The sequence below is a fragment of the Tasmannia lanceolata genome, unplaced genomic scaffold, assembly GCF_043159265.1.
Source record: "Tasmannia lanceolata isolate RefF3 unplaced genomic scaffold, GAP_Taslan_0.1 ptg000012l, whole genome shotgun sequence".
In the NCBI taxonomy this organism is placed as follows: Eukaryota; Viridiplantae; Streptophyta; class Magnoliopsida; order Canellales; family Winteraceae; genus Tasmannia; species Tasmannia lanceolata.
The window spans coordinates 26390353-26417370 of NW_027518689.1; the positions used below are offsets into that span (position 1 = coordinate 26390353).

General features: G+C 41.0%; 1 protein-coding gene across 2 annotated transcripts in view; it reads right to left on the reverse strand.

The window, feature by feature from the left end:
• Window positions 1–27018, reverse strand: part of LOC143887765 (ion channel POLLUX-like protein, putative (DUF1012)) — a 156432-nt gene that overhangs the window by 76678 nt on the left and 52736 nt on the right. For both annotated transcript variants that reach the window (XM_077391940.1, XM_077391939.1), the window contains 5 exons: window positions 7508–7583; window positions 7257–7355; window positions 7013–7167; window positions 6791–6895; window positions 6111–6197 (listed from right to left, as the gene is read on the reverse strand). In XM_077391940.1, coding sequence (XP_077248055.1) covers window positions 6111–6197; window positions 6791–6895; window positions 7013–7167; window positions 7257–7355; window positions 7508–7583 — 522 coding nt within the window. The remainder of the gene's footprint in view (window positions 1–6110; window positions 6198–6790; window positions 6896–7012; window positions 7168–7256; window positions 7356–7507; window positions 7584–27018) is intronic.

Below are 27018 nucleotides of genomic sequence, written 5' to 3' on the forward strand. Positions count from 1 at the left end.
CTTCTCCGAATCTCCACAACCATTTACTCATCAAAGCATTATTGAATTCTTTTATCCTTTTTATTCCCAAACCTCCATCTCTAATATTTGTACACACCTTTTCCCATTTGACCAGAGGAACTCCAGATTTAATATTTGAGCCACCCCAAAGAAACCTGCTTTGAATTTTCTCCATCTGAGCCACTACATGAGCAGGACAGTGGAATAGGGATAAAAAGTAAACCGGCATATTGGCTAAGACTGATTTAATAAGAGTTAATCTAGCACCTTTAGAAACCAAGTTTCGTTTCCACGAGTCTAATCTCTTCTCAAGACGATTAACAACAGGTTCCCACATATCTTTGATAGGTCTACCTACTCCCAAAGGAAGACCTAGATAAGAAGATGGAAGAGTATCAAATTTGCACCCAAGAATATCCACTAACTTTCAAGCCTCATCCTCCATGGTATTAATGGCAAAAAAGCTCGATTTAAAAAAGTTTGAGCGCTGACCAGAGATTAACTCATAACACCGCAGAATAGCCTTTAAATTCATCAGCTTATACTCATCCGGAACATTGAAAAGCAAGGTGTCATCAGCAAACTGCAGAATTGAAACCTCTACTTTGTCGTCACCAATGCAGAAGCCTTCAATCAAACCTTTCTCACACCCTTTTAAAATAAGCTTACTCAAAACTTCGGCAACGATCACAAATAGAAAAGGGGAAAGAGGATCTCCTTGTCTTAAACCCCTAGAAGACTTGAAGAAACCTTTTGCAGACCCATTCACCAGCACCGAGAACCAAGCTGAAGAAACACATTTTCGCATCCAATCACACCATCTATTGCTAAAGCCCATTCTGCCTAGAATGTAATCTAAACAGTTCCACTCCACCCGGTCATAAGCTTTTTCCATGTCCAGTTTACAAACGATTCCTTTTACTCCACTCTTTAATCGTAAATCAATGGCCTCATTTACAATCAAGGAGCAGTCCAAAATTTGTCTTTTGCTTACAAAAGCACTCTGGTTGTCAGAAATGATGAAAAGGAGAACAAGTTTAAGGCGATCCGCCAACACCTTTGCTAGAATCTTATATAGGCATCCCGCCAGACTAATGGGCCTAAAATCCGAAAATTTAACAGCCCCTACCAATTTAGGAATTAAAGAAATGAATGTGGATCCCGTACCTCTATCCAAATTCCCCCCTTCATGGAACTCCCTAAAGAATTTCAAAATATCTACCTTCACGAAAGACCAGCAAGATTGGAAAAAAGCAATGCAAAAGCCATCAGGACCAAGGGCCTTATCTTTTGCTAGCGAAAAGAGAGCTGAAGAAATTTCATCCTCATTAAAAGGCTTGTCTAAGTTCTCACTATCAGACAAAGAGAGAGTGTCAAACTCAACACCTTCAGGAATGGGACGGATCAAATTTTCGGAGGCGTAGAGAGAAGAAAAGAAATCTAGAATAGCCTCTGAAATGCCCTCCTTGCAAGAAACCACCTCTCCATTTACTAGAAGAGATTCGATTCTATTTGATCTCCTTCTAGAACTTGACATGGCATGAAAATAGGCGGTATTCTTATCACCCTCGGACAGCCATCTCACTCTCGACTTCTATCGCTAAGAAATCTCCTCATGAAGTAAAAAGTCTTGATGCTCCTGCTTCAATTTTCCCAATTCTACCCATACCTCCCCTCCACCATTACCAGAATCCTCCAAAGCTTTCAAAGCGGCCATTCTAGCTTCGATCTCACCCTTCCTAGCCACTATTTCTGACTTTTGACCCTTAGCCCAAGCTTTAACCTTGTCCTTCATGTAACATAATTTTTTGCCAATCACCACATCAGCTTTACCATGAGCTAGACAAGAATTCCACCATTCTTCAAGCAACTCCAAGAAACTGGGATGCTTTAACCATGCTATTTCAAACCTGAAAGGAGGAGGACCCCAAGATTCCAACCTGGGATCCAACACAATCGAACAATGATCAGAAACCGAATGAACCAGAGCCATTTGAAAAACATCTGGAACCTTAGACAACCAGTCCACCGAGAGGAGGAACCTATCCAATCTACTACGCCTTTCGCCTCTAGACCAAGTGAAAGTCGACCCTGATAAAGGTAAATCCACAAGCTCATTAGATGAAATGAAATCAGCAAAAACCCGCATGTGATGATTCGAAGAAGTACAACCCAACCTTTCTCCCGCAACTCTAATTTCATTAAAATCTCCACCTATGTACCAAGGATAATTGCACAACCCTCTTACATGATTCAGCTCTTCCCAGAAAACCAGTTTATCCCCCCTTTGAACCGGGCCGTGGACTCCCGACACCAGCCAATTAGATGAATCCCCTGACTTGCATAGAGCCACAGATAATGAGAGTAGTCCTTTCCAAACATTTGTCTTCTTCCAGAGGGTTCATTCCAAGCTACCAAGATGCCACCAGAGGCCCCTTTGGACGGAATAAATTCAAAATCCCAGACTGCTTTAACTCCACAAAGATTCAACACACCTCCTGATACTTCTTCCACTTTGGTTTCCTGAATACAAATTACATCTGGATTTGCCTTCTGCATAAGATCCTTGAGCTGGATTTTCTTAACTTGAGCCCCCAAACCATTTGCATTCCAAGAGAGGATTTTCATCTAAAACCGTTGTCAACAGAACTCCTCCCCTTTCTACCTTTGTTCACTCTACCCTTCTGGACAACAGAAACCCCCGCACCCTTCTCCCCTTTGCCATAAATAATCCCGGAGCTGAGCCTTCTTAATTCCCTGTCCATCTTTTTGTTTGACTCATCTCCTTTAAAAGCCTGGTTCTTTGCCTCTATTTCTCTCTGCTCTGCCATGTTGATTTGCAACCTAAAATCTTTTTCAGATCCTCCATACAAGACCCCGAGATCCTTGCTTAAATTCATACTGTTATCAACTACAAGATTCACCCCTCTCTGATGGAGAAAGAGGGGCGAGGCTAAGATCCTTCTTCTCAGGGAATTCATGCTCAATAATAACAATTTCCTCATCTAGTCTCCCCTCTTCTTCAAAACCTGGATCAACTTCCACTAGATATAAGGAGTGATTCTCAATATTTTCGATCTTTTTCCTGACAACGATTGGATCGCTTGGAAGGAGACCCCCTATGATATCCTCAACTCTAAAATTGCAAACCCCTCGGGATATACCTTTTCCATTCTGACTGAAAAACAAATTTCTAAATAAATTGTTATGAATTAGCACAGACTCTTCTCCTCGCGATAAATGAACATTCGCAGGCGTAGGATCGCTAGAGAGAACTTCACTTAGTCCAAACTCCTTATCCACCCCAACTGAACTCCCCTCAAGGACATCCTCTAATTCAAAATTCAAGCAAGACGAAACCTCCTCCACCGCCATCCGTTTAAGAATAACAATCCTATTTCTATTTGACGAAACAAGGCCAATCCCCGAGCTACGGCTATCTGCAGAGTGAAGGGAAGGGAGAGAGCCCAATCGGTTGGACCTAAAGTTAGGAGAAAAAGAAGAAAGAGAACCCTTCTTAGACTGAAAGTCCACGCTCGGGGAAGAAAACACCAAATCTTCCGATCCTTTTCTTAAATCAAACTCGAAATCAAAACTGCTTGGGCTTGGGCTCGGGCTCACGCAAACACCCTCCGCTTCAGGGTACAAACTTTGGGCTCAACTGGGCTCAGAAGCTGGGCTCAAACTCAAAGGAGACAACGAAGAGGGATAAATAAAGGATTCAAAATATCTGTCGATTGAGCTAGTGGGACCCATCAAAGATGCTTCTGCAGGTTTTCCCCCCATTACACTTCGCCACCTGTACGGTGGGGGGGATACGAAATTTTGAAATTCGAAATCGTCTCCACCAGGGTCAGTGCTAACTTGCGCTTGCTGAAAATATCTGCTACCATGCGCCTCCTCAGAAATCCAGCCCACCGCTTCTACTCCCCTATCACCGGCGGCCTCGAAAACTCTCACCAACGTTTCTTGAGAAGAAAATGCAAGATCATCAGATCTTGAGCCGTCTGAACCAACCATCACACCAAATTTATTTCTAAAGTTACGAGCCTCATTGAATACAGAAACCCCTTCTTCTTCCTCTTCCTCTTTAAAAACTCTCACCCATCTTACTGTTCCCCTTAAAGACACCTGAAGAGAAACCTCATTCCCTATCGGCCCTTCGACAGAGATGAGCATCCTTGCCCTCTGATATCCACATCCAGATGTACACGACAGGTCTAGATCAATTATCTTGCCGATTCTCGCCCTGATTCGACGAAAATTCTCTTCCCACCAAGCTTCCGGAGGGACACCTTCGACAGCCCACCAGAGATTCGATCCTTCCATCGGAAACTTATTAGCCTACAAAGAAATTTCAACGAAAGGAGAATCTTCCATCCTACACCATTCCTCCATCAATTTTCGCCTATCAACCCCGGCTTTAGTCATGATTAAAATTTCCAGATTGTCAATCTTATGCACAGATAAACCTCCATCATTCCCTCCATTTCTGAAAAGCCAAAGTTCCATTGCCTGAACATTCCCAGACCAGTCGTCCTTAATCCTTCCCCAAATCCCTAAATCAACATTGATAATCGACTGCAAAGGGATAACTTCAATAGGAGAACCAATGCCATCAGAAATTATCGGAAGGGATCCTTTGATATTAACCCCCAGATGATTACTCACACCCCTAATACCCAAATGATTTCTAGACTTTTGAGAGGCCTTAATGAAGTTGAAATCTGAATTAGACCAAACCTTCTTGCATCTCCAGCATTCCACTCTTCTTCTGAAGTTTCGAAAAAAACATTTACTGCATCTCCAATCTCCAAAGCCGTCTCCTTGTCTTCTAACCACAAGCTTATCCAACCTTTTCTCCCTTTTACTCCTTACCTTCTCCCAAGATTCCAACACCTCAGGACCCCCTTGAAAATTAGCACCACCATAAGAACTTCCGACAACTCTCAGATGGATTAGATCAACTCCCAGAGGGATTACATTCACCCCACTGATGAAGCTGGGGGGATTCCAACCCCTTTGAACCGGCATAACGAGATGTGTCAAGGGAGAAACAAAGAGGGAAACACTAACTCCGATGAATCCGAAGACTCCCACACCTCAGACACCTCCAGAGAGGGAACCGAAATAGAAGAAGAATTGGAGGAACTAGAAATTTACTGGGCCGAAACTGATTTCTCCTCCGAGATAGAGAGCAACAGCGAAGACGACGAGGAAAACGAAGATGAAACAGAGGACGACAGAGACGAAGAAGAAGAAGGGGACGCTGAAGATGAAGGACACAAAAGAAGGCGAGAATGAGTCAGACAACACAGTTGAAGAGTTCAACTTTTTCGAGGAGGAAGAAGACACTGAATCCGCAAGAGAGATTGATGAATACGAAGACTATTTCAATGAAGAAGACGAAGAGGCAGAGAACAACACTAGTGAAGATGAAGCAGACTCATTCCCACGGAGCAGTCGACGAAGAAGGGTGAGCTCGCCTGGGTCAACTAGTTCGGAAGACAACCCAGAGACCCGACGCAGGAGACTAGACTGCCACAAAGGCTCACCAGAGCAGAACCTTCTCACCGGAGCAGGCTTTTCTACAGGAATATGAATCTATACTCTCTTAATTGCCTGTTTTTTCTTTTCATGTGATAGCTGGTTTCTAGGTGATGCTTGGAAAACAACAAATTACTCCAAGAGCTTAAACTCTTATAAATAATGCCTTTCTCCAACAGCTTAAGCTTTTGGGGAAGTTGGTAGTTAACATGGTATCAGAGCCAAAGGTCTCGAGTTCAAACCTCTCAGATAGCAAAAATCCACATGTGATGGTCGGCCCAAAGTGGGACCACATGTGCCACGTGTTTGCCAAGTGGGCCACACGTGCGGGGGAGTGTAAAAGTATAAAAGATAAATAACGCCTTTCTCCAACAGCTTAAGCTTTTGGAGAAGTTGGTTAGTTAACACTTTAAATTCACTATTTTAGGTCAAAGCATTAGCAAGATACAGATACAAAGCAACACCCATTTTGTAAAATGAGTTTATATAGTTAACTTCCATAAAAGCAGAAATGAAATAATCAAATTAACAATAAAAGATACACAAGTTGATCAAAATTTTACCTATCACCTTTTGGGGGTAATATAATAATGGAACGAGCCTTGCTTGCCGCCGCTCTGTCAAAGGATTTTGTTAAGCTAAGGCTGCAACTGTAGAAGTAAAAATGAAAGACATCAAGATGCAGCAAGAGGCGCCAAATTTTCTATCCAACTGAAACATGTGAATCAAAATACTGTGATGAATCAAAAGAAACCAAGTCATTAGCAACAGTCCATGCTTAACTAGAAAATTCAAATGCCACATATGTTCTACCAAATTTTCATAGACATAGGTAGACCTGCTCTAGCCACCATTGCTCAATTCAGTCAAAGTGAGAAGTCTGTGTAGGAGAAGTCTGTGTAGGAATATTTTATCGTTCTGAGAGAATTACGGGAGGAATTGGCATTTATTGAGGACAAGTATTTTCCAAAGACGCAGAAAATTGAAAAAAGGGCAGAAGAAGAAAGAAGAATTTTCAAGTCATTGGCTGGTCCAGTGGGATTATTATAAAGGGAATAAGGAAGTGTTGTTTTGGCAACGTTTCTTCTGTTTGTCACGGTTTCTAGCCCATGAATGTTTTTCCAACCAATCGAGTTGTTTCTATTTTAATCAGGCAATGGTTTTCATAAGAAAAGTTTGTCTTTCATAGAGGAAGAATCACAGTTTCTTTAGAAGGCACAGTTGCAACCAACAGATGCAGTACCTTTTTGTAAGGACATCAATATGGTTGAGATCTTTCGCAATATTGTCAGCAAGCTTTTCCATCTGCTTTCTTGGGAGATCCGATAAGAGAAGAATTCTTTGCCTCCTGCAATATATCCATACAAGGAAAAACATAAACTAATGTAAAATAAATCCTGAATTTGCTGAACCCATGAAACTAACTCCACATGGAATCAAGTATGATATTTTAATAAGCAATTACCTAGCTGTAGCAGTACCTAGGCGGACAGTGAATTCATGATACTTATTTAGCTGCTTGAGTATAAATGTCAGATGACTGTTTACTCCACATATAATTATATGATCACTCTCCATAACTTGCATTTGCGCCCCTTCCCTGAGCTTTTGCACATTATTCTGCCCACATACTACTCATGTAAATCTCAAATAACTGAGCAATGATGATCTTAAATTTTTTATGCTTAAGGAAAATAAAAAAAACTTACTCTGAATTGTTCTGTCATTGTACTCAATAAGCGGGTGTAAAATAATATCCCCCAAATTGCAAGGACAAGGCCAATAATACGTTCAACACGCGTTTTTTGCTGTAAGGAAAGAATAAGCTTGAAATCGTCAACCTTATTCCACAATTATATTAATGACAAAAGTAAAATTTCCATGTAGAATCACAGCTGGAGTGAACAAAGTTCTTAATCAATTGCCCGATACAATAAATTTTTTGGTTACATAATCATACTCTTAAATGGGTAGAAGATGAACACAGGCACGCCCAGGCTTCCCAAAAGCAGTCTTCCAGAGATTGCTTATCATTCCTGAATTACTCATTGATGACAATTTACTAGTTAGAGATGTGGATGCAGCATAAGATGAAGAAAGAGATAGAAACTTGTCAAACAAGCATCCTAAAAGGATTATTAAATTGAGAAGAAAATCATAAGTTCATTGAAGATTTCTGTAAATACTAAATGCAGCCAAAAAATTGAGTGGAGGTGTTAGAGATGAACATGTCAAGGCAGACAATTTAAGAACACAGGGAGGTTCTAATGAAACTGCATATTTACATGAAGTCAGTACTTAACTTATATCATTGGCCATCAACAGGTCCTCAACAATAGAAACAAAACGAAGGCGAACGACTTACAGAGTCCATAGCACTACAAGATCATAACTGGCAGCTCTCTTGAGGAACACAACGAGTAACTAAGTCAAGAATTGATACTTCCTAAAAATTGAACCTTCAGAGAATGAGAGAGAGAGAGAGAGAGAGATGAATAGGTGCAAGCACACACAACGCGCGCACAAACCAAGAATTTGAAGTAATTTTCAATGAAGTGTTAGAGATATAATTTTTCAATCTTATATGATCTCTCTCCATAACTTGCATTTGGGCTAGGGTAGGGTTAGGATTTTGGGGGTTGTGGCTAGGGTAGTGGAGAAAAGAACAAGAAAGAAAAAGGGGGAAACAAGAAAGAAAGAGAATGACGGGAACTCTAACCTTCTAGCTCTCATACCATGTTAGAGGTATCCTATCTTCCATGAGAGATAGAGAGGAGAAGTAGAGAAGAGAAGTGGTGGAGAAGAGAATGAGAGAGAGTCGTATGTCACTCTCCCACACGAATATATATATATATATATATATATATATATATATATATATATATATATATAGAGAGAGAGAGAGAGAGAGAGAGAGAGAGAGAGGAAAATGATTGTGAGCTTGAAGCTCATATAGCTTATATGAGCTTGAGGGCCCAAACACATGGGTCCCACATTTTTTGTGGTCATCCAAACCATTCATTTGCAAGGCCCCATCATAGATAGGGTGTGTACCAAAAATCAGCTCCATTGGATCATCCTAACCCTTCCAAAAGCGGAGGGCAAAAATGGGCAGATTTGTGGCAAACGATGTCTGTCCATTTTGCCCTCCACTTTTGGATGGGTTAGGATGATCCTATGGAGCTGATTTTTTGTACACACCCTATCTATGTAAGGGCTTTTCAAATGAAAGCTTTGGATCTTCCTAACAATGTGGGCACACATGTGTTTGGGCCCTCAAGCTCATATAAGCTATATGAGCTTCAAGCTCATAATCATTTTCCTCATATATATATATAAAAGGAGGATAGGCATGAAGAAAGAGCTACGAAAGTTAGAGAAATAAAAAAACACAATAGTATTTCTAGCAGATGATTTCTGTAAAAACACAATCATATATAAAAGGGAGAGATATAGAGACCCTTATTTTTCTTCTCAAAGTTCCCTTCATAATATCTCGGTCAGATGTATGTAAAATGATAGGTATGAAATTCAAAGAACTGAGATGATATGGTGGACTATAGGCAATAAAATCAGAAGATGAGCCTTTTCTTAGAGGTGATATTCTCAAGCGTCTAATGTTGAGCTCATGGATAAAACCAATGTTTTGAAAATCAGAATCAAATCATAAATCATAATAAGAGCTGAATCTTATCGGATTGTAAATCGTCACATTTATTTAGATCTATGTAAATAAATAAAAAATATAAAAAAATATAAATGTTAGATGTATGTATAAGGGCATAATGGTCATGTGTAACAACATTCTCTCTTTACATATAAATAGATTAGTGAGGGGGAGTTTTCCCTAACTCACTTTTCTTCATTCTTTCCCTTCAACATGGTATCAGAGCCCTAGGGTTTTGATCCCCAAGGGACCACCATTGACACCACCATCACTCCTCGGATCTTTGGTTGTGTGCGCTTTGTCCAAAACCTTGGTCCTGGCCTGGATAAGTTGGATCCTAGATCTGAACGGTGTATCTTCCTGGGTTACTCACGGACCCAGAAAGGTTATCAGTGCTATAGCTCTCGTTTGCGTCAGTCCTTTGTCTCGGCAGATGTCACCTTCTTTGAGACCGAGTCTTACTTTCTTAGCCCTCATAATGATACCGCCCTTTCTCCTAATTCGGATCTTCCTCTACCTATTCCCATTCTTCCTGACCCTGTAGTCACTCCCTTTCCATCTCCTCCCTTACCGATGCCTGAGATTGTCCCTGTTTGCGATACTTCTTCTACCTTACAGGTACCTTCTCGTCCACCGCCAGCGACTACGAAGACTTATCAACGCCGAATGAAATCTGCAGCTCATCCCTCTCCTGCAGCGCCATCGCCCGCTCAACAAGAGATCTCTCTTTCCAGTTCAGAGGTACCTGTCGACTCTCCTATTGCTTCTCATACTCGTTCTTATAGTACTGCTCATCCTATCTCTTCTGTCGTTTCGTATGATTCTCTCACGCTCATTTTTCGTAGTTTTGTCTCTTGTCCTCTGTTTCTTTGCCACAGTCATTGCCTGCGGCACTCAATCACCCAGGGTGGCGGGCAACTATGGATCTCAAGATGGAGGCCCTCCAGGCCAATCAGACTCGGGACTTATTACTTCTTCCTCCTGGTGCTCGTCCTGTTGGCTGTCGTTGGGTTTACATAGTTAAATACTTACTTGACGGGACTGTCGAGCTCCTTAAGGCGTGTTTGGTTGCCAAAGGCTATACTCAAACCTTTGGTGTGGACTATGGTGAGACTTTTTCTCCAGTAGCGAAGATACCTTCTTTTGTGTTCTCCTGTGTCTTGCTATCAATCATGGTTGGCCTCTACATCAGTTAGATGTCAAGAATGCATTCCTTCATGGTGAGCTCGCGGAGGAAGTGTACATGGAGCAAACTCCTGGGTATATTGCTCAGGGGGAGATGTCCTCCTCCGTATGTCGATTGAAGAAGTCCATCTACGGCCTCAAGCAGTCCCCTAGAGCATGGTTTGAGAGATTTAGTGATGTCATCATGCGCTTTGGCATGAAGCAATGTGCAGTTGCCTTCATCCATCAGTCTGCAGCTGATCACTCTGCCTTCATCCATCAGTCTGCAGTTGGTTGCGTGCTATTGATAGTCTACGTTGATGATATCAACATCACTGGCACTGATTCAGTGGGGATCCAGAAATTGAAGACCTTCTTGCAAAAAGAATTCTCTACCAAAGATTTGGGTCGTCTCAGATACTTCCTTCGCATTGAGGTAGCGTATTCCACCAGGGGGATCTACCTCTTACTGAAGAAATATATCTTTGACTTACTTGAGGAGACAGATTATCTTGGAGTGAAACTTGCCTCAATTCCCATGGACCAAAATGTGAGATTACTTCCCAAAGAAGGAGACTTATTAGATGACCCTGGCAAATATAGGAGGTTAGTAGGTAAATTTATATATCTTACAGTCACTCGCCCAGACATCTCCTTTATTGTTGGTGCTGTCAGCCAACATATGAGTTCACCTCATACTTCACACCGAGCAGCAGTTCTTCAGATTCATCTGTACTTGAAAAGTGCTTCAGGTAGAGGTTTGTTGTTCAAGAAGTATGGGCATCAGAAGATAAAAGGATACACAGATGCAGATTGGGCAGGATCTCCAGCTGATTGGAGATCCACCATAGTATATTGCACTTTCGAGGGAGGTAACCTTATGTCATTGCGTAGTAAGAAGCAAGATGTTATCTCTAAATCCAGTGCAGAGGTTGAATATAGAGCCATGGCCCACACCAGTGGAGAGCTTATTTGGTTTCACTCTTTTATCAGAGATCGGTTTTCCTCCATCATCTCCTTCTCAGTTATATTGTGACAACAAGACTGTGATTCACATTGCCACAAATCTGGTCTTCCATGAGAAGACCAAACATATTGAAGTAGATTGCCATTTTATCCGGCATAGGATTCAGAATGGGGAGATATGCACAGTGTTTACTAGATCTGTGGACCAATTGCTAATATGTTGACCAAACCATTGAACAAAGCAAAATTAAGTGACATTTGTAGCAAGCTAGGAATGTTTGACATTTACATTCCAGCTTGAGGGGGAGTTTAGATGTAAAGACTGATATTTAACTAATTCCTTCAAATTTAGGCCATTGGATCGTTAGATCATACTTTCGAGGGTGGAGATCATTGATCCACCTTTGATCAACCCTCGATCTTAAAAAATTTAGTCATTTTTCTTCCTTGATTTACTTAGATCCATTGATCTTAAAAATCAATGGCTATTGAAAGGTTATTCATAATTCACTAAATGGAGGAAGAATAGAAAACTTTTTATAAAAATTTATTTCCATGGAAAAGATCACTTAATGTAAGGAAAATACAAAACTGGAAGAAATAGAGGAAGAGGCTCACGATTTCCCCTTTTTGGGAAATCGTGCGCACACTTCTTCTTGGAGTGTGGGCCCACTTGCATTTCATAGTTGTTTCTAAGATTTGAGTATTCCTCAAATTTCTCAAAAGATATATAGTAGAAATCTCCTCAAGACCAAAATAATAGCAATAAAATCAAATAGATAATTCAAGAAGAGGAAAAATAGGAAAGATAGGGGCGTAATGGGGGGAGTACACGATTTTCCTTTATGGAAAATTGTTCGCACAAACTCAATTTATGAGTTGTGCGCATCCTCTAAGAAGGCTTTGAGGTGGGGCCCACTGATTTAGTTGCCTTGCTCACAAAGTTTTCTTAAATAAAAGATTTCAAGGGAAATAAACCCTAGAGATATTATGGAAACTTAACTAATCACTAAGATTGGCTTGGAAGGAAAATTAATAGGAGTGGAAAGTTAGCAAGATTGAGATCTTTTAAAAAGAAAAGGAAAAGAATATATATTGGATTCCCTACCTCTCTCAATCCCACGCCCAATTCTCTCTCCCTCTATCTCACGCCCAACTCTCTCTCTCTCTCACACACACACACACACACCCATTTCTCTCTTACTCCTCTCACTCATATACACACCCCCAATTGAAAGAAAGAGAAAAAGAAGAAGGAAAAGAAGGGAGAGCAAGCGAAGAGGAGGAAAGAAAAGACCCCTTGGCATTGTCAAATCTTTTGGAACCACAAGTATTATATTTTTCTCCTTCTTGCACGTGTTAGGGTGTAACCCATGATAACGAGATTGATCTATGATAATGTTGGATTTGAAAACACTATATATATATACATATATATATATATATATATATATATATAGAGAGAGAGAGAGAGAGAGGAAAGTGTTGGTGAGCTTAAGCTCACCAAACTTATGGTGAGCTTAAGCGCCCAATCACATTGGGGCCTACTTTATTAGGATGATCCAAACCATTCATTTGAAAGGCCCTTACATAGATGGGGTGTGTACCAAAAATCAGCTCCATAGGATCATCCTAACCCATCCATTTGTGGAGGTCAAAATGGACAGACATAATTTGTCCACAAATCTGCCCATTTTTGTCCTCCACAAATGGAGGGGTCAGGATGATCTTATGGAGCTGATTTTTGGCACACCCCCTATCTACGATAGGGCCTTGCAAATGAATGGTTTGGATCACCACAGAAAATGTGGGACCAATGTGATTGGGCGCTTAAGCTCACCATAAGTTTGGTGAGCTTAAGCTCACCAACACTTTCCTCATATATATATATATATGAGGAAAGTGTTGGTGAGCTTAAGCGCCCAATCACATTGGGGCCTACTTTGTTAGGATGATCCAAAGCATTCATTTGAAAGGCCCTTACATAGATGGGGTGTGTACCAAAAATCAGCTCCATAGGATCATCCTAACCCATCCATTTGTGGAGGTCAAAATGGACAGACATTATTTGTCCACAAATTTGCCCATTTTTGTCCTCCACAAATGGAGGGGTTAGGATGATCCTATGGAGCTGATTTTTGGTACACACCCTATCTATGAAAGGGCCTTGCAAATGAATGGTTTGGATCACCACAGAAAATGTGGGACCCATGTGATTGGGGCGCTTAAGCCCACCATAAGTTTGGTGAGCTTAAGCTCACCAACACTTTCCTCTCTCTCTCTCTCTCTCTCTCTCTCTCTCTCTATATATATATATATATATATATATATAAATGTACTTATAAAAGCGTTTTAAATCAATGGTTTTCAAAATTATCAGTGGATACTTTAAGAGTTAGAGCCATATCAGATAAATAAAAATTTTGGATAACTTTGGCTTTTGACAAATCCATGCCTATAGGTGGTTTAAATGAAATTTTTCGTAGATTTAGATCTCAACCGATCTATGTTTAAAAGAAAAAGGAAAATGTAGATTTTTCTATAGTTTAAATTCTAGCAGTAATACGAATATTAGGTTATTAAAATGAAGTTTATTATGCCTTCAAATTTCCACAGTATATGCATCTAGGATTTGAGGGAATTTTTTTTTCTCAACAGTATATGCACCAATTATTGGGAATGAGTCTGTTGGTGAAATAAGGTATATGCAAAGGATTTCTCATATAATCTAGACCCAAAAAGTATATATACATGCTACTAGTTTTTTAAATACCGTCAGTTATAAACATAAGATCCTGAATAGAATTTTGACCAAAACCATACAAGTACATAAGTATTTTTGGTTTGTCCCAAACCGGTACAGCACTTAGGTTGGTTGATTAGGTGATCTTATCAACTAATTTGGGACGTAAATAGTTATTTCATGGTGTTTATTTTCGAGCCCCAAAAACAGGGCAGCGATAACATATTTTTATTGCTTCTTATTGCCCAACAACCAGACAGCTGCTTGGATGTGTAGGTGTGCGTGTTAGTCATCCTAAAAACATGGAAACTTTAAGTAAATATATGGATGTATCCTCTGCACAAAAACAGTTCAGATTTAGGACTGTTTGAATGCCTAAAAATCTCGGATACAAATCTGGTTCAAAAAATTTGTTTGTTTTTATCTTGGGTGAATAATTTGGGGTCCAACTCGAACCAGATTTATGCCCTATTGTTGCAATACTCTAGGGTCCTTCAATGAGTCATGATAGCGGTAATAAGTAACGGTAGTTTGACCCATAACAAGGCAGCAAAGACACTGCTTAGTCCTTGGGTTTTTGGTTCCCACATCAGGACAGATTTGGACGCTTTGCATGCGTGATTTGAAAACTCAAATCTAAGATAAATTAATAATGTTCATGATTTATCAAAAGAAATCTTTTGTTATGGTTTCGATAACCACAAGTTAGATGTTCATATCTGACCAAATGAATTTAATGTACCTACTTATAACTTTGACAGCCCAAAGTGCTTGTAAACATAAAACAATTTTCGAAAATATCTACTTATGATTTGCTAAGTGCTCATATAGAGATAAATTCAATGATTTCCCCTTGATTATATATATATATAAGAATATATGTGGTACTAAACGAATTTTTAGTATATTCCTATCTCTTATCAGTTCTTTAAACCGGGATACATAGCATCGTTTCCCCTTGTCAGAATTTCCATATTGAACTTACTAGATGATTCGAGTGCTAAATTAAATCAAAGAATATTTTGTGTCAGTTGTAGGTTGGAAATATAAATAAATTTTTGGGTACATATATACTTAGAAGCAGGAACCTCCTCTCGGGGTGCCGCTCCCACCTCGGAACCTCGATTCCGCGCTCCTTAGGAAGGAGCTTCCAGGGAGCGCGACCCCAGAGAGACAGGAACTGCTCTAATGACGCTCACAGCCTGCTTCTATTACTCTATAAGTCCCACGATCACCAACTTCCTTATACCAAACTCCTCCAACTTTTCAAAGTAATTCGTTGGAGAAAGCACAAAGGCTTGTGCATCTTCAGAAGGCACGAGGAACGAGTGCACACAAATGAAGATGGTGAAGATGGTTAGAAATTAGCTTTTAGATGTACTTAAATTTTGAAAAGATACATATGGAAATGGTTAGAAACTATTATTTTTTGATGTGCTTGAATTTTGAAAGATATATAAAGAAAATATTACATACACGCTCCCATGGCGCTCCCAAACTTAGACTCTTCTAGAACCCATGCTTCTCCGCCCCCGCTCCCGCCTCCGCTCCCGCCCCCGCCCCCGCTTCGTGCTTCTAAGCATATATATTATCTTACCAGTGTAATGCGCACAAGATCCCAAATGAATTTTGTCTATATCCAATCGTTCCACCATTCCCGTGTACTTATGAGAGTCGAGTAATTACAACCTTTTCGACGATTTCTTAATTGTGTATCAAACTTAGAAGGTATGGGTGTGACTCTTATCTTCGGGTTTATCTCCCTCACATCACGTGTGAGGTCGTCTCAAGCTCCGCATCAACCAGGTTTGATAAGGCAGGTGATAGCTAGACTCAGCTTGTATAGTTATCAATTAATGTGATTTGGAATGTGATAAGTATCTTGTTATTTTTACTTTCATTGCAAGTTTAATCCCATTTTGTTCTGAAACTTTAAGAGTTTTTGTTTTATGCCATCGTGAGGTTTTAAATTGTTAAAATAAGCCTATGGGCATTCTAGTAATCGTACCGTTCTTTCAGTATATAAATAAATTTGTGAGGGGGAGACAGCCCTAACTCACTTTCTCTTCTCTTAATTTCTCTCTCAACATGGTATCAGAGCCCTAGGGTTTCTGATCCCTAGGGATTAGCTCCAGCCTCCATATTCTCCATCCCCAAACCCTAACCCTAACCCTAATCTCTCTCCCTCAACTCCATCTCTCTCCCTCAACTCTACCTTATCTATCTCCCTATTCCTAACCCTAACCCTAACACAACCCCCACGCCTCCTCCCGTCCCACCCAACCCCCACTCCTCCCCTCCACCCCGCCCCCACCCCCCCTCCTTTGTCCCTCAACCCCCCTGCTCCTTCGACCCCTCTGGTCCCGCTACCCCCCTTGGTTCCCCCCTCCACCTTCCTGTCTCCCCTGGTCCCTCGGCCCCCTTTGTCCCCCCCCCCAATCCTCCCTCCCTCACTCATCTCCAACCCTCCCGCCACACTCTTTCTCTCCCATTTTCTTTGTTTTCCAACATTAAAGAAAAAAGAAAAAAAAATCATCAAAACCCTAACCCTATTTTATATCTTCTTGCTTTACCTTTTCATGTGCTAAATCAGTTTCGTTCTCCTCCATTTCAGTCTTTGCGGTCTCTTTCCGTCTTCACTATGGCCCCATCTATGCCCTTGTCCTTAGCTCCTGAGGCAGCGCTACGAGCCCTCTCCTTGATTAGTTGGTTGTCCAGCCGTCTCTTCTACCTCTCTTTGTAGTCGTTGGTTCTTGGTATTTCATTTCTCTCGTCTCTTGTTGCCATTATGGATCCCCCTATGATTGTTGATCTTTCTCTTGGCATGACCACTGATGCTGGTGCGACTCCATCACCCTCGGCTACCTCTTCCTCTTCTCATTCTACATTGGCACCTGTGGAGGGTTCTTGCCCACAGTTGAACATTGCTAAGTTTGATGGCACCAACTACTTACCCTGGAAAGTTGTAGTTGAGACGAGGGAAAGTCAGTTTTCTTCGTCAGGATGCCCCTTCGCCAAAGGACCCTTCGTATACTCGCTGGGAACAAGAAGATGCATTGATTCGTAGGCTTCTCTGGCAGAGCATGACACCTGATATTTCCTCCACCATGATACTCCTTCCGACTGCCAAGGAGATCTGGGCTCACACTGCTGTGACCTATTCTGGAGTTGAGAACCTCACCCGTATCTGTAACACTTATTCGGAGTGGATGCATCTGCATCGGGGTGACATTTCTCTTGAGACTCACTATGGACAGTTCATTTCCCTCTGTCAACAACTTGACATCTTCATGCCACTCACATCTGATGTTAATATTCTCTGACGGCAGCGAGAACAAATTCGAGTGGTGCAATACCTGGAGAGCCCTGGCCCAGAGTGTACCCATCGACGTCAGTAGATTCTCGGGTCTGGCACCATTCCGTCGTTACGAGATACATTCTCGTGCACAGCAGTGCCTTGGTGAGCCCCCATCACGGCTTCCCTCTGATAGTTCAGCTCTTGCGACATATGATGGTGGTGGTGGTTCTCGCCCACCTAGGGGAGGAGGTTCTTTCACCATAGCTCGTGGCCATGTTGGTAGTGGACGTGGTCGCCCTTACTGTACCCACTGCCAACGTGACGGCCAACAGATTGAGACTTGCTATATGCTTCATCCGGAGCTTCGCCCACCTTGTTTTGCTCATCTCACCACAGCTGCTTCTTCTGTCGCAGTGCCTTCTGCACCTGGTTCTACCCCTGCTGATGATTCCTTCAGTTTTACGAGGGCAGATTATGAGGAGTTACAGCGGCTGCGACAGAGTTCCTCTCATCCCACTGCAAGCTTTGCTCAGCCGGATAGTTCACCCACGACTTTACTCTCTAGCTCAGGGTCATGGATCATTGACTCAGGAGCCTCAAATCATATGACTGGTAACTCGTCTCAGCTTTCTTCTTTTCGATCATTTTCATCTAATTTTCAGTCTATTACTCTAGCTGATGGTTCCACTACTCCCATTACTGGTATTGGCACCACCTGCCCTTCACCTCATATACCCCTATCATCTGTATTGTGTGTTCCAAAGTCACCTTTCAGTTTCTTTCTGTAATTCAACTTACAAAGCATCTTGCTTGCTCTATCTCATTTTTCCCCTCTTATTGTGTATTTCAGGATATTTCGATTGGGAGGATGATTGGATCGGGTCGTGAGGTTGATGGACTTTATCGCCTTGACTGTAGTCCGCCGTCTATTGCTTTACATAGTTCCGTGGATGCTTTTCAGTGACACTGTCGCGTTGGTCACCCATCCCTTCAGCGCCTCCGGCAGACATCTTTACTTCCAGCTTCTGTTTCCCCTTTTCAGTGTTCGTCATGTGAGCTCGGGAAGCATCATAGAGTATCTTTCCCTTCCCGAATTATCAGTCGAGTCGATAATATGTTTGAGTTGGTACATTCTGATGTATGGGGACCTTCTAGGGTCGCGCCTATTAATGGATTCAAGTATTTTATTGTCTTTATTAAACTCACGTATGACATGAATGTGTATCTTTTGAGGGACCACTCTCAGGTTTTCTATGCATTTCAAACCTTTCATGCTGAAATAAAGAATCAATTTGGTTGCAATCTCAAATGCCTTCGTATAGATAATGCTCGTGAGTTCTTATCTACTATTCATGGTTTTCAGGACTACCTTTCCTCTCACGGTATTATACATCAATCCTCATGTGCGTACACCTCGCAACAAAATGGTGTTGCCGAAAGTAAATTGCGTTATCTCCTTGAGGTGGCACGTTCTCTACCATTTCAGATGCAGGTCCCTAAATCTTTTTGGGGAGAAGTTGTTCTTACTGCCTGTTTTCTGGCCAATCGCCTTCCGTCTTCTGTACTGAATGGTGCTTCTCCATTTTGCACATTATACCCCCAGCAGGAGCCTTTCCTCCGTACGCCCCGTGTCTTTGGCTGCGTCACTTGATCCTACAGTCCACGTCTACGTAAGTGGTTTGTGGGCTACTCTCGTACCCAGAAAGGATTCGATGCTACAGTCCACGTCTACGTAAGTGGTTTGTCTCGGCTGATGTTACTTTCTTCGAGTTCGAACCCTTATTCTGGTCTCCTTCTGTCCCTACCTAGACCACTTCGGCGCCTGAGGTTTCCATTTCACTCCCTGTCATTCCAGATAGTGCTCCTGCATCTTTACCATCCAATTCTAACAGCCCTCCTAGTCAGGTCGACTCCTGTGTTCACAAGGTAGATCCTCCACCTATCAAGGTTCAATATCAACGTAGTCAGCCAGCACGGCCTCCTCACCCCGACAGATCGTCTTCACAGGCGGAGATTTCTTTACCCTCTATTCAGGTATCCAACTCATCTTCTCCTGTAGTTGTATCTGGCTCTCCTATTGCTTCGCGTACTCGTTCCCACTCTACTGCACATCCTATCTCTCATTTTGTTTCTTATGATCGTCTCACACCTCCTTTCAAAAGCTTTGTACTTTCTATGTCTTCAGTTGTGTTACCACAGTCATTGGATGCGGCTCTCACACACCCAGGTTGGCGAGCTGCCATGGACCTTGAGATGGGTGCTCTACATTCTAACCATACTTGGGATCTGGTTTCTCTACCTACTAGTGCTAGTCTGCTAGACCTCTTGGTTGTCGTTGGGTGTTCTCCATTAAATATTTACCTAACGGAATTGTTGAGCAGCTGAAGGCTCGTCTAGTTGCTAAGGGGTACACTTAGACTTTCGGAGTTGATTACAATGAGACTTTTTCTCCAGTAGTGAAAATACCTTCCGTTCAGGTTCTGTTGTCTCTTGCAGTCAATAATGGATGGCATCTTCACCAGTTAGATGTGAAGAATGCTTTTCTGCATGGCGACCTCCTTGAAGAGGTGTATGTAGCAACCTCTAGGTTATGTTGCTTAGGGGGAGTTGTCCTCATCAGTCTGTCGCCTCAGGAAATCATTATATGGGTTGAAGCAGTCTCCACGTGCATGGTTTGGCAAATTTAGTGAGGCAGTTATGAGGTTTGGCCTCAAACAGTGTGCCGTGGATCACTTAGTATTCAGTCATCAGTCCTCAGCAGGATGCATTACGTTGATTGTATACGTCGATGACATCATTATTACAAGTAGTAACTTAGGGGGAATTCAGAAACTGAAAACTTTCTTGCAAAAAGAGTTCGCTACAAAGGACTTGGGACGTCTCAGATATTTTCTTGGGATAGAAGTCGCGTACTCCTCTAATGGTTTATCTCTATCACAAAGAAAGTATGTTTTGGATTTGTTAGAAGGATAGGAAATCTTGGTGTGAAACCTGTATCTGCACCCATGGATCCCAATCTGAAACTGGTTCCAGAAGAGAGTGATTTGTTAAAGGATCCTGGTAGGTATAAAAGGCTTGTGGGCAAGCTCATATACCTTACTGTTACTCGTTCTGATATATCCTATGTTATTGGGGTAGTCAGTCAGTACATGACCTCTCCTCGTACTTCACATTGGAATGCAGTGGTTCAAATTCTCAAATATCTGAAGGGTGCACATGGTCATACGTGAATTGAGGGGTTCTCATATGCTGATTGGGATGGATCTCCTGCTAATAGGAGATCAACTACCGGGTATTGTACCTTTGTGGGAGGTAACCTGGTTTCATGGAAAAGTAAAAAACATGACATTATTGCAAAATTAAGTGCAGAGGCAGAATACAGGACCATGGCACATACTACTACAAAGATTATTTGGTTGAGATCACTCTTACCTGAGATTGGCATTGTGTTTCCTTTGCCTTCACAGTTATTGTGACAACAGGGCAGCCATCTATATTGCGACAAATCCAGTCTTCCATGAGCGAACAAAACATATCGAAGTCAAATGTCATTTCATTCGTCAGAGAATCCAGAAAGGGGATATACGTGCTATATTTACTCGTTTTGCAGAACTGTTGGCTGATATGTTCACAAAACCATTGAATAAAGCAAAGTTGAGTGACATTTGTAGCAAGCTAGGAATGTATAACTTATACATTCCAGCTTGAGGGGGAGTGTTAGAATAAGCCTATGGGCATTCTAGTAATTGTAGCGTTCTTTCAGTATATAAATAAATTAGTGAGGGGGAAACAGCCCTAACTCACTTTCTCTTCTCTTAATTTCTCTCTCAACATAAATAAAGAAATGCTTTTATGATTTTATGATGTAAGATAGAAATTTTCAGCCATGAAAATACATGTGATTAAAACAGACATAAGAAAGAGGAATAAAATCGTTAAATGGGAGGCCAGGAGCTATCCCCGATAAATGACTAGAATACATGGGAGTCATGCGCAGCCCCTGTTGATAACAGAATCCTTTAAAGACCACGAGTAGTCTCTGGCGGTACGATCTACCGTAACAAGTCCGCACGGAACCGACCGTGTAGGCCAAGGTAACAGGCGAATGGGAGCTGGAGTACCTTGGGGTAACGTTGATACTTAAATGAAATGATAACGGAATTTTTGGAAATTTATATTTATTGTCTCATGCCTTGCGGTTAATTATCTTTGTTGGTTTCATAAAGTTTTCCTTCCAGCTTTTGTTTGTCAACAGATATTTCTCATGAACCTGTCTCTTTTCAATGATACCCAATACTTGTTGAGCATAGCCATATCATCCTGTTATCCTTACTCAGTTTTCATCTCAAGGTTAGAGAATGTAAGAGGAGCATTTGCGGACGAGGACATCTAAATCGTTGGGCAGGGAAATGGGGTCAAATAAAGAATGGAGATGACGAGCCACGTCAATCTCAGTTTAAATTTTTATTTGGAGAAACGTTTATGAACTTCTAGTTATGCTTTTATTTTAGTCATTGAATTTGAATAATTGTAATGGGATTCTCTTTTTAAGTCCTGGAATAAGATTTGTAGATGGTCACGAATGTAGTTAGAATGATTATGTTTCAAAAAAATAGCATGGTAAGTTTAGATTGGTTTTGTTCTTGTTCGTAGCGACCTTTCGAATCGGGTCGTTACATTAGATGTATGTATAAGGGCATGATGGTCAAGTGCAAGGTTTTAAATTTCGGTATCGGTTTCGGCCACCATCAAAACTGAAATGTTTCAGTTTTGGGCCAAAATTTCAGCCGAAATCATGTTAAATATGATTTTGATTTCATTTATTTTTCTAATTTCGACCAAAATGTCTGAAATTCGGTTTCAATTTCGGCGATTTCGGTTTCAATTTCAGCTATTTCAGTGTACATTTTAAAATTTTCAGTGGAAATTTTTAAAAAAAAGTCTAAAAATGAAATTTCAACCGAAATATCGGCGACATTTCGGTGAAATTTCGGTAAACTTTTGGCAAAATCTTGTAAAGAAACAACTTCATGTGAATTTTGTTTCGGCTTGTGCCGAAACCGAAATATTTCGGCCAAAACGAACCGTTTTTGCCAAAACTTAAAACCATGGTCATGTGTAACATTCTCTCTTTATATATAAATACAATAGTGAGGGGGATTTTTCCCTAACTCACTTTTCTTCTCCATTCTTTCCCTTCAACAATAAACAAATCAGAGACAATAATAAAATGACTAATTATTCATTTTCCATCCAAATTCATTAGTTTAAATTTAGACTCCCATGATTAGATATTCAATATCATAATATGAATTGCTTGCTATCAAACTTGTTAGATGCAAATCCTCCATTTTCCATCCAAATACATGCATACTGGATAATAATCTTAACAATAATAAAAGACACAACTTCATATCTGTTATATGTATTTAAACATAGTGGCATACTTGTTATATGTAACTCTATACACATAATATATATGTGTGTGTGTGTGTCATTTTTGTGTGGGAGAGGGTAACACACGACTCTCTCTCTCTCTCTCTCTCTCTCTCTCTCTCTCTCTCTCTCTCACCATCTTTCTCTCATCTCTCCCATCTCTCATCTCTTCTCATCTCCTCTTCTTCTCTCCATCTAATGGAGAATCCAACATGGTATCAGAGCTTAAGCTGGGAGTTCATGCCTCCCTCCCTCTTTGAAGGTACCCTCCATGCGTTTCTCCACGGTGACCTAACCGAGGAGGTATATATGGAGCCACGTCCTGGGTATGTTGCTTAGGGGAGATGTTCTCCTCAGTTTGTCGCCTTCGTAAAGCTATTTATGGGCTCAAGCAATCTCCTCGGGCATGGCTTGGACGATTCAGTGATGTAGTTTTGAGCTTCGGTATGGAGCAGTGTGCAGTTGATCATTCAGTCTTTAGCCACCAGTCCGCTACCAGATATATCCTTTTGATCGTATATGTGGATGATTTTGTGATCACAGTGAATGACAAAGCTGGCATACAAAGGTTAAAGACTTTCCTACAGGGAGGGTTTTCTACTAGAGACCTCGGTCTTCTCAGGTATTTCCATGCAATTGAAGCAGCATAATCCCGTTTTGGACTCTCCTTGTCGTAAAAGAAATATGTGGTGGATATATTAGAGGAGAAAGGCTCGATGGGGATAAAACCTGCAACTACACCTATGGATTCGAATGTAAAACTCCTTCTGGATTAGGTAGAGGGAGACTTGTTAGATGACCCTAGTAGATACAGAAGGTTAGTTGGAAAGTTACTCTATCTGACTATCACCCTTTCTGACAACTCATTTGCAGTAGGAGTAGTCAGTCAGTTCATGAGTTCTCCACGACCTCTCATTGGGCAACAGTGATCCAGAACATTAAATATTTGAAAGGCAATCCAGGGAAGGGCTTGTGTTTCAAGAAAATATTGTCATGAGAAAATAGATGGGTTTACCGACGCAGATTGGGTAGGATCTCCAGCAGACAAGAGGTCAACTACTGGATACTGCACATTTGTTGGAGGTAACTTGGTGCCTTGGAGGAGTACGAAGCAAGATGTTGTGGCCAAATCAAGTGCAGAAGCAGAATACCGAGCCATATCTTATACTAGTGGATAACTGATTTGGTTACTCTCTTATCAGAAATTGGTATTTCATCTTCATCTCCAGCACAATTATATTGTGATAATAAGGCTGCAATCCATATCACTACAAATCCAGTTTTCCATTAGCGAACCAAGCATATTAAAGTGGACTGTCACTTCATTCGTCAGAGAATTCAGAAAGGTGAAAATATTCACGATGTTTACTCGAATAGCAGATCGGCTTGCAGATGTGTTCACCAAACCGTTGGGACTTGCTAAGTTGAAAGATGCTTGTAACAAGCTGGGAATGTACGATATATACATTCCAGCTTGAGGGGGGAGTGTTAGATGTATTTACACATAGGGGCATGTCATTATATACATGTAACTCTATTCACATAATATATATATATATATATATATCATTTTTGTGTGGGACATGGTAACACACGACTTTGTCTCTCACCACCTTTCTTTCATCTCTCTCATCTCTCATCTCGTCTCATCTCCTCTTCTTCTCTCCATCTAATGTAGAATCGAACAATATCAATTCTCAAAGTCTCAAACATTAAATGACAAATATCAATTATCAAAAGCTAATAAGTCATCATAGTTGTGGTCATTACCGTCGTCGCCCTCCTTGAGACAACTAATTAGAAGAACCACACACCGAAAGAGGCAGACACAAACCACGGCACCAATGATAACTTGATGAATAGCACCCTGAGCTCCATAGGGACACAAAACTGTCAACGAGAATTAACACCTGGATAGACATCAACCACACATCTCGAACGACGAGCGGATACTAGCATGCATACAAAACCCGCCAAAGGGAGGACCGGCACTCAAAAAACCCAAAGCGAGTTGGGCAGCAACCAAAGCAAATCAAACAAAATGGGGTGGGGGGCAGCAACCAGAAACCCCCAAAAATGGGCTTTTGGTGGGTGGGGGTGACAGCAACAATTGATCCTGATCTAGTTTTATCAAGACCAAGAGCATTCCTACAGGATTGAGATTAAGGACAACCAATGGTGGAGGCAGTTGATCTTAATCAGTCAATTACTAAAAAATAATTACAAGACAGGCACCGAAGTGAAAGGAAGGCAAACGTGGGGAGGCTAATAGGATGGCACAAGCCGGGAAAACAAATGAATGGAGACAAGCCAATAGGGACAGTCTAGGAAGCACGGGTACGCTCCCGGGGCTCCCGCACCTGCACCTGACACGTATGGGGTGCGGGTACGTCCGGGGTACGTACCCCATTGTTTTTAAAATTAAAAAAAAACCAGTTTTGGTGGTTGGGTGCGTGTCGGGTGCGCACCACGCGTACCCGACACGTTCTGCTTCTTCTCTTTCCTCTCCTGTACTTCTGTCTACTTTCCTGTACTCGGTATTCACATCTCTTTCCTCTCCTGTACTTCTGTCTACTTTCCTGTACTAGGTATTTACATGTAAACCATTAAAATAGTAAAGACAATAAAATAGTAAAGACATTTACTTAAGATTTACATGTAAATAACGGAATACCCCCCTTTTGGATTTATTAAAAACAGTTTCAACACCCAAATCTAAAAGGAAAAAAAGTCAACTCTCCAGTTCTAGTACAAAATTCAAAGAAAAAGGGTCGGGTCAAAATTTTAACTTTCTTAACTTCCAAACGGTGGGGTATTTTTCAAATTTTAAAAATTCATAAAATCTATTTTGTCCAAACATTATTAAATCCCAAAAGTCCGGTAAAAAAAATCTTATAATTTGGTCTCTAAAAATTATTCATCTTGTCAGGCACTGGTCAACACACTGGTCACAGACTTTTTTTTCTAATGAATGATGTATTGATGCCTCATGTTATGAAATATGGAACCTATGAAGCACGGGTATGGGTACGGGGTGCGGGTACGACACGACACGAGTACGTGATTTGCCAAAAAAACCGGGTGCGGGTACGTTCGGGTACGCCGAATATAATAATATATTTTAATATTTTATTATATATTTATAAAAATTAAAATAATAATAATTGTAGAGCAATCAAATAACAATAACATCACCAAAATGGAAAATTCTAATATTACTCTTCATTTCATAAGTGATTAAGTTCCATATTTCATAACATGAGGCATCAATACATCATTCATTAGAAAAAAAAGTCGGTGACCAGTGTGTTGACTAGTGCCTGACAAGTTGAATAATTTTTAGAGACCAAATTATGAGATTTTTTTTACCAGACTTTTGGGATTTAATAATGTTTGGACAAAATAGATTTTATGAATTTTTAAAATTTGAAAAATACCCCACCGTTTGGAAGTTAAGAAAGTTAAAATTTTGACCCGACCCTTTTTCTTTGAATATTGTACTAGAACTGGAGAGTTGACTTTTTTTCCTTTTAGATTTGGGTGTTGAAACTATTTTTAATAAATCCAAAAGGGGGGTATTCCGTTATTTACATGTAAATCTTAAGTAAATGGACAATCATTTACTTAAATGGTTTACATGTAAATACCGAGTACAGGAAAGTAAACAGAAGTACAGGAGAGGAAAGAGAAGCAGCAGGAAGAAGCAGGACGTGTCGGGTACACGTGGTGCACACCCGACACGCACCCAACCACCAAAACTGGTTTTTTTTTTCAAAAACAATGGGGTACGTACGCCGGACGTACCCGCACCCCATACGTGTCGGGTGCGGGTGCGGGAGCCCCGGGAGAGTACCCGTGCTTCCTAGTATGGAACTTAATCACTTATGAAATGAAGAGTAATATTAGAATTTTCCATTTTGGTGATGTTAATGTTATTTGATTGCTCTACAATTATTATTATTTTAATTTTTAGAAATATATAATAAAATATTAAAATATATTATTATATTCGGCGTACCCGAACGTACCCGCACCCGGTTTTTTTGGCAAATCACGTACCCACGTACCCGTGTCGTGTCGTACCCGCACCCTGTACCCGTACCCGTGCTTCATAGGGGACAGTGGTAATGAGAGTTCGAGTTAAAGATTGGCTTGCAGTACGAAGGCGGCGGCGGTAAGAGAAAACCTAAAATGAGT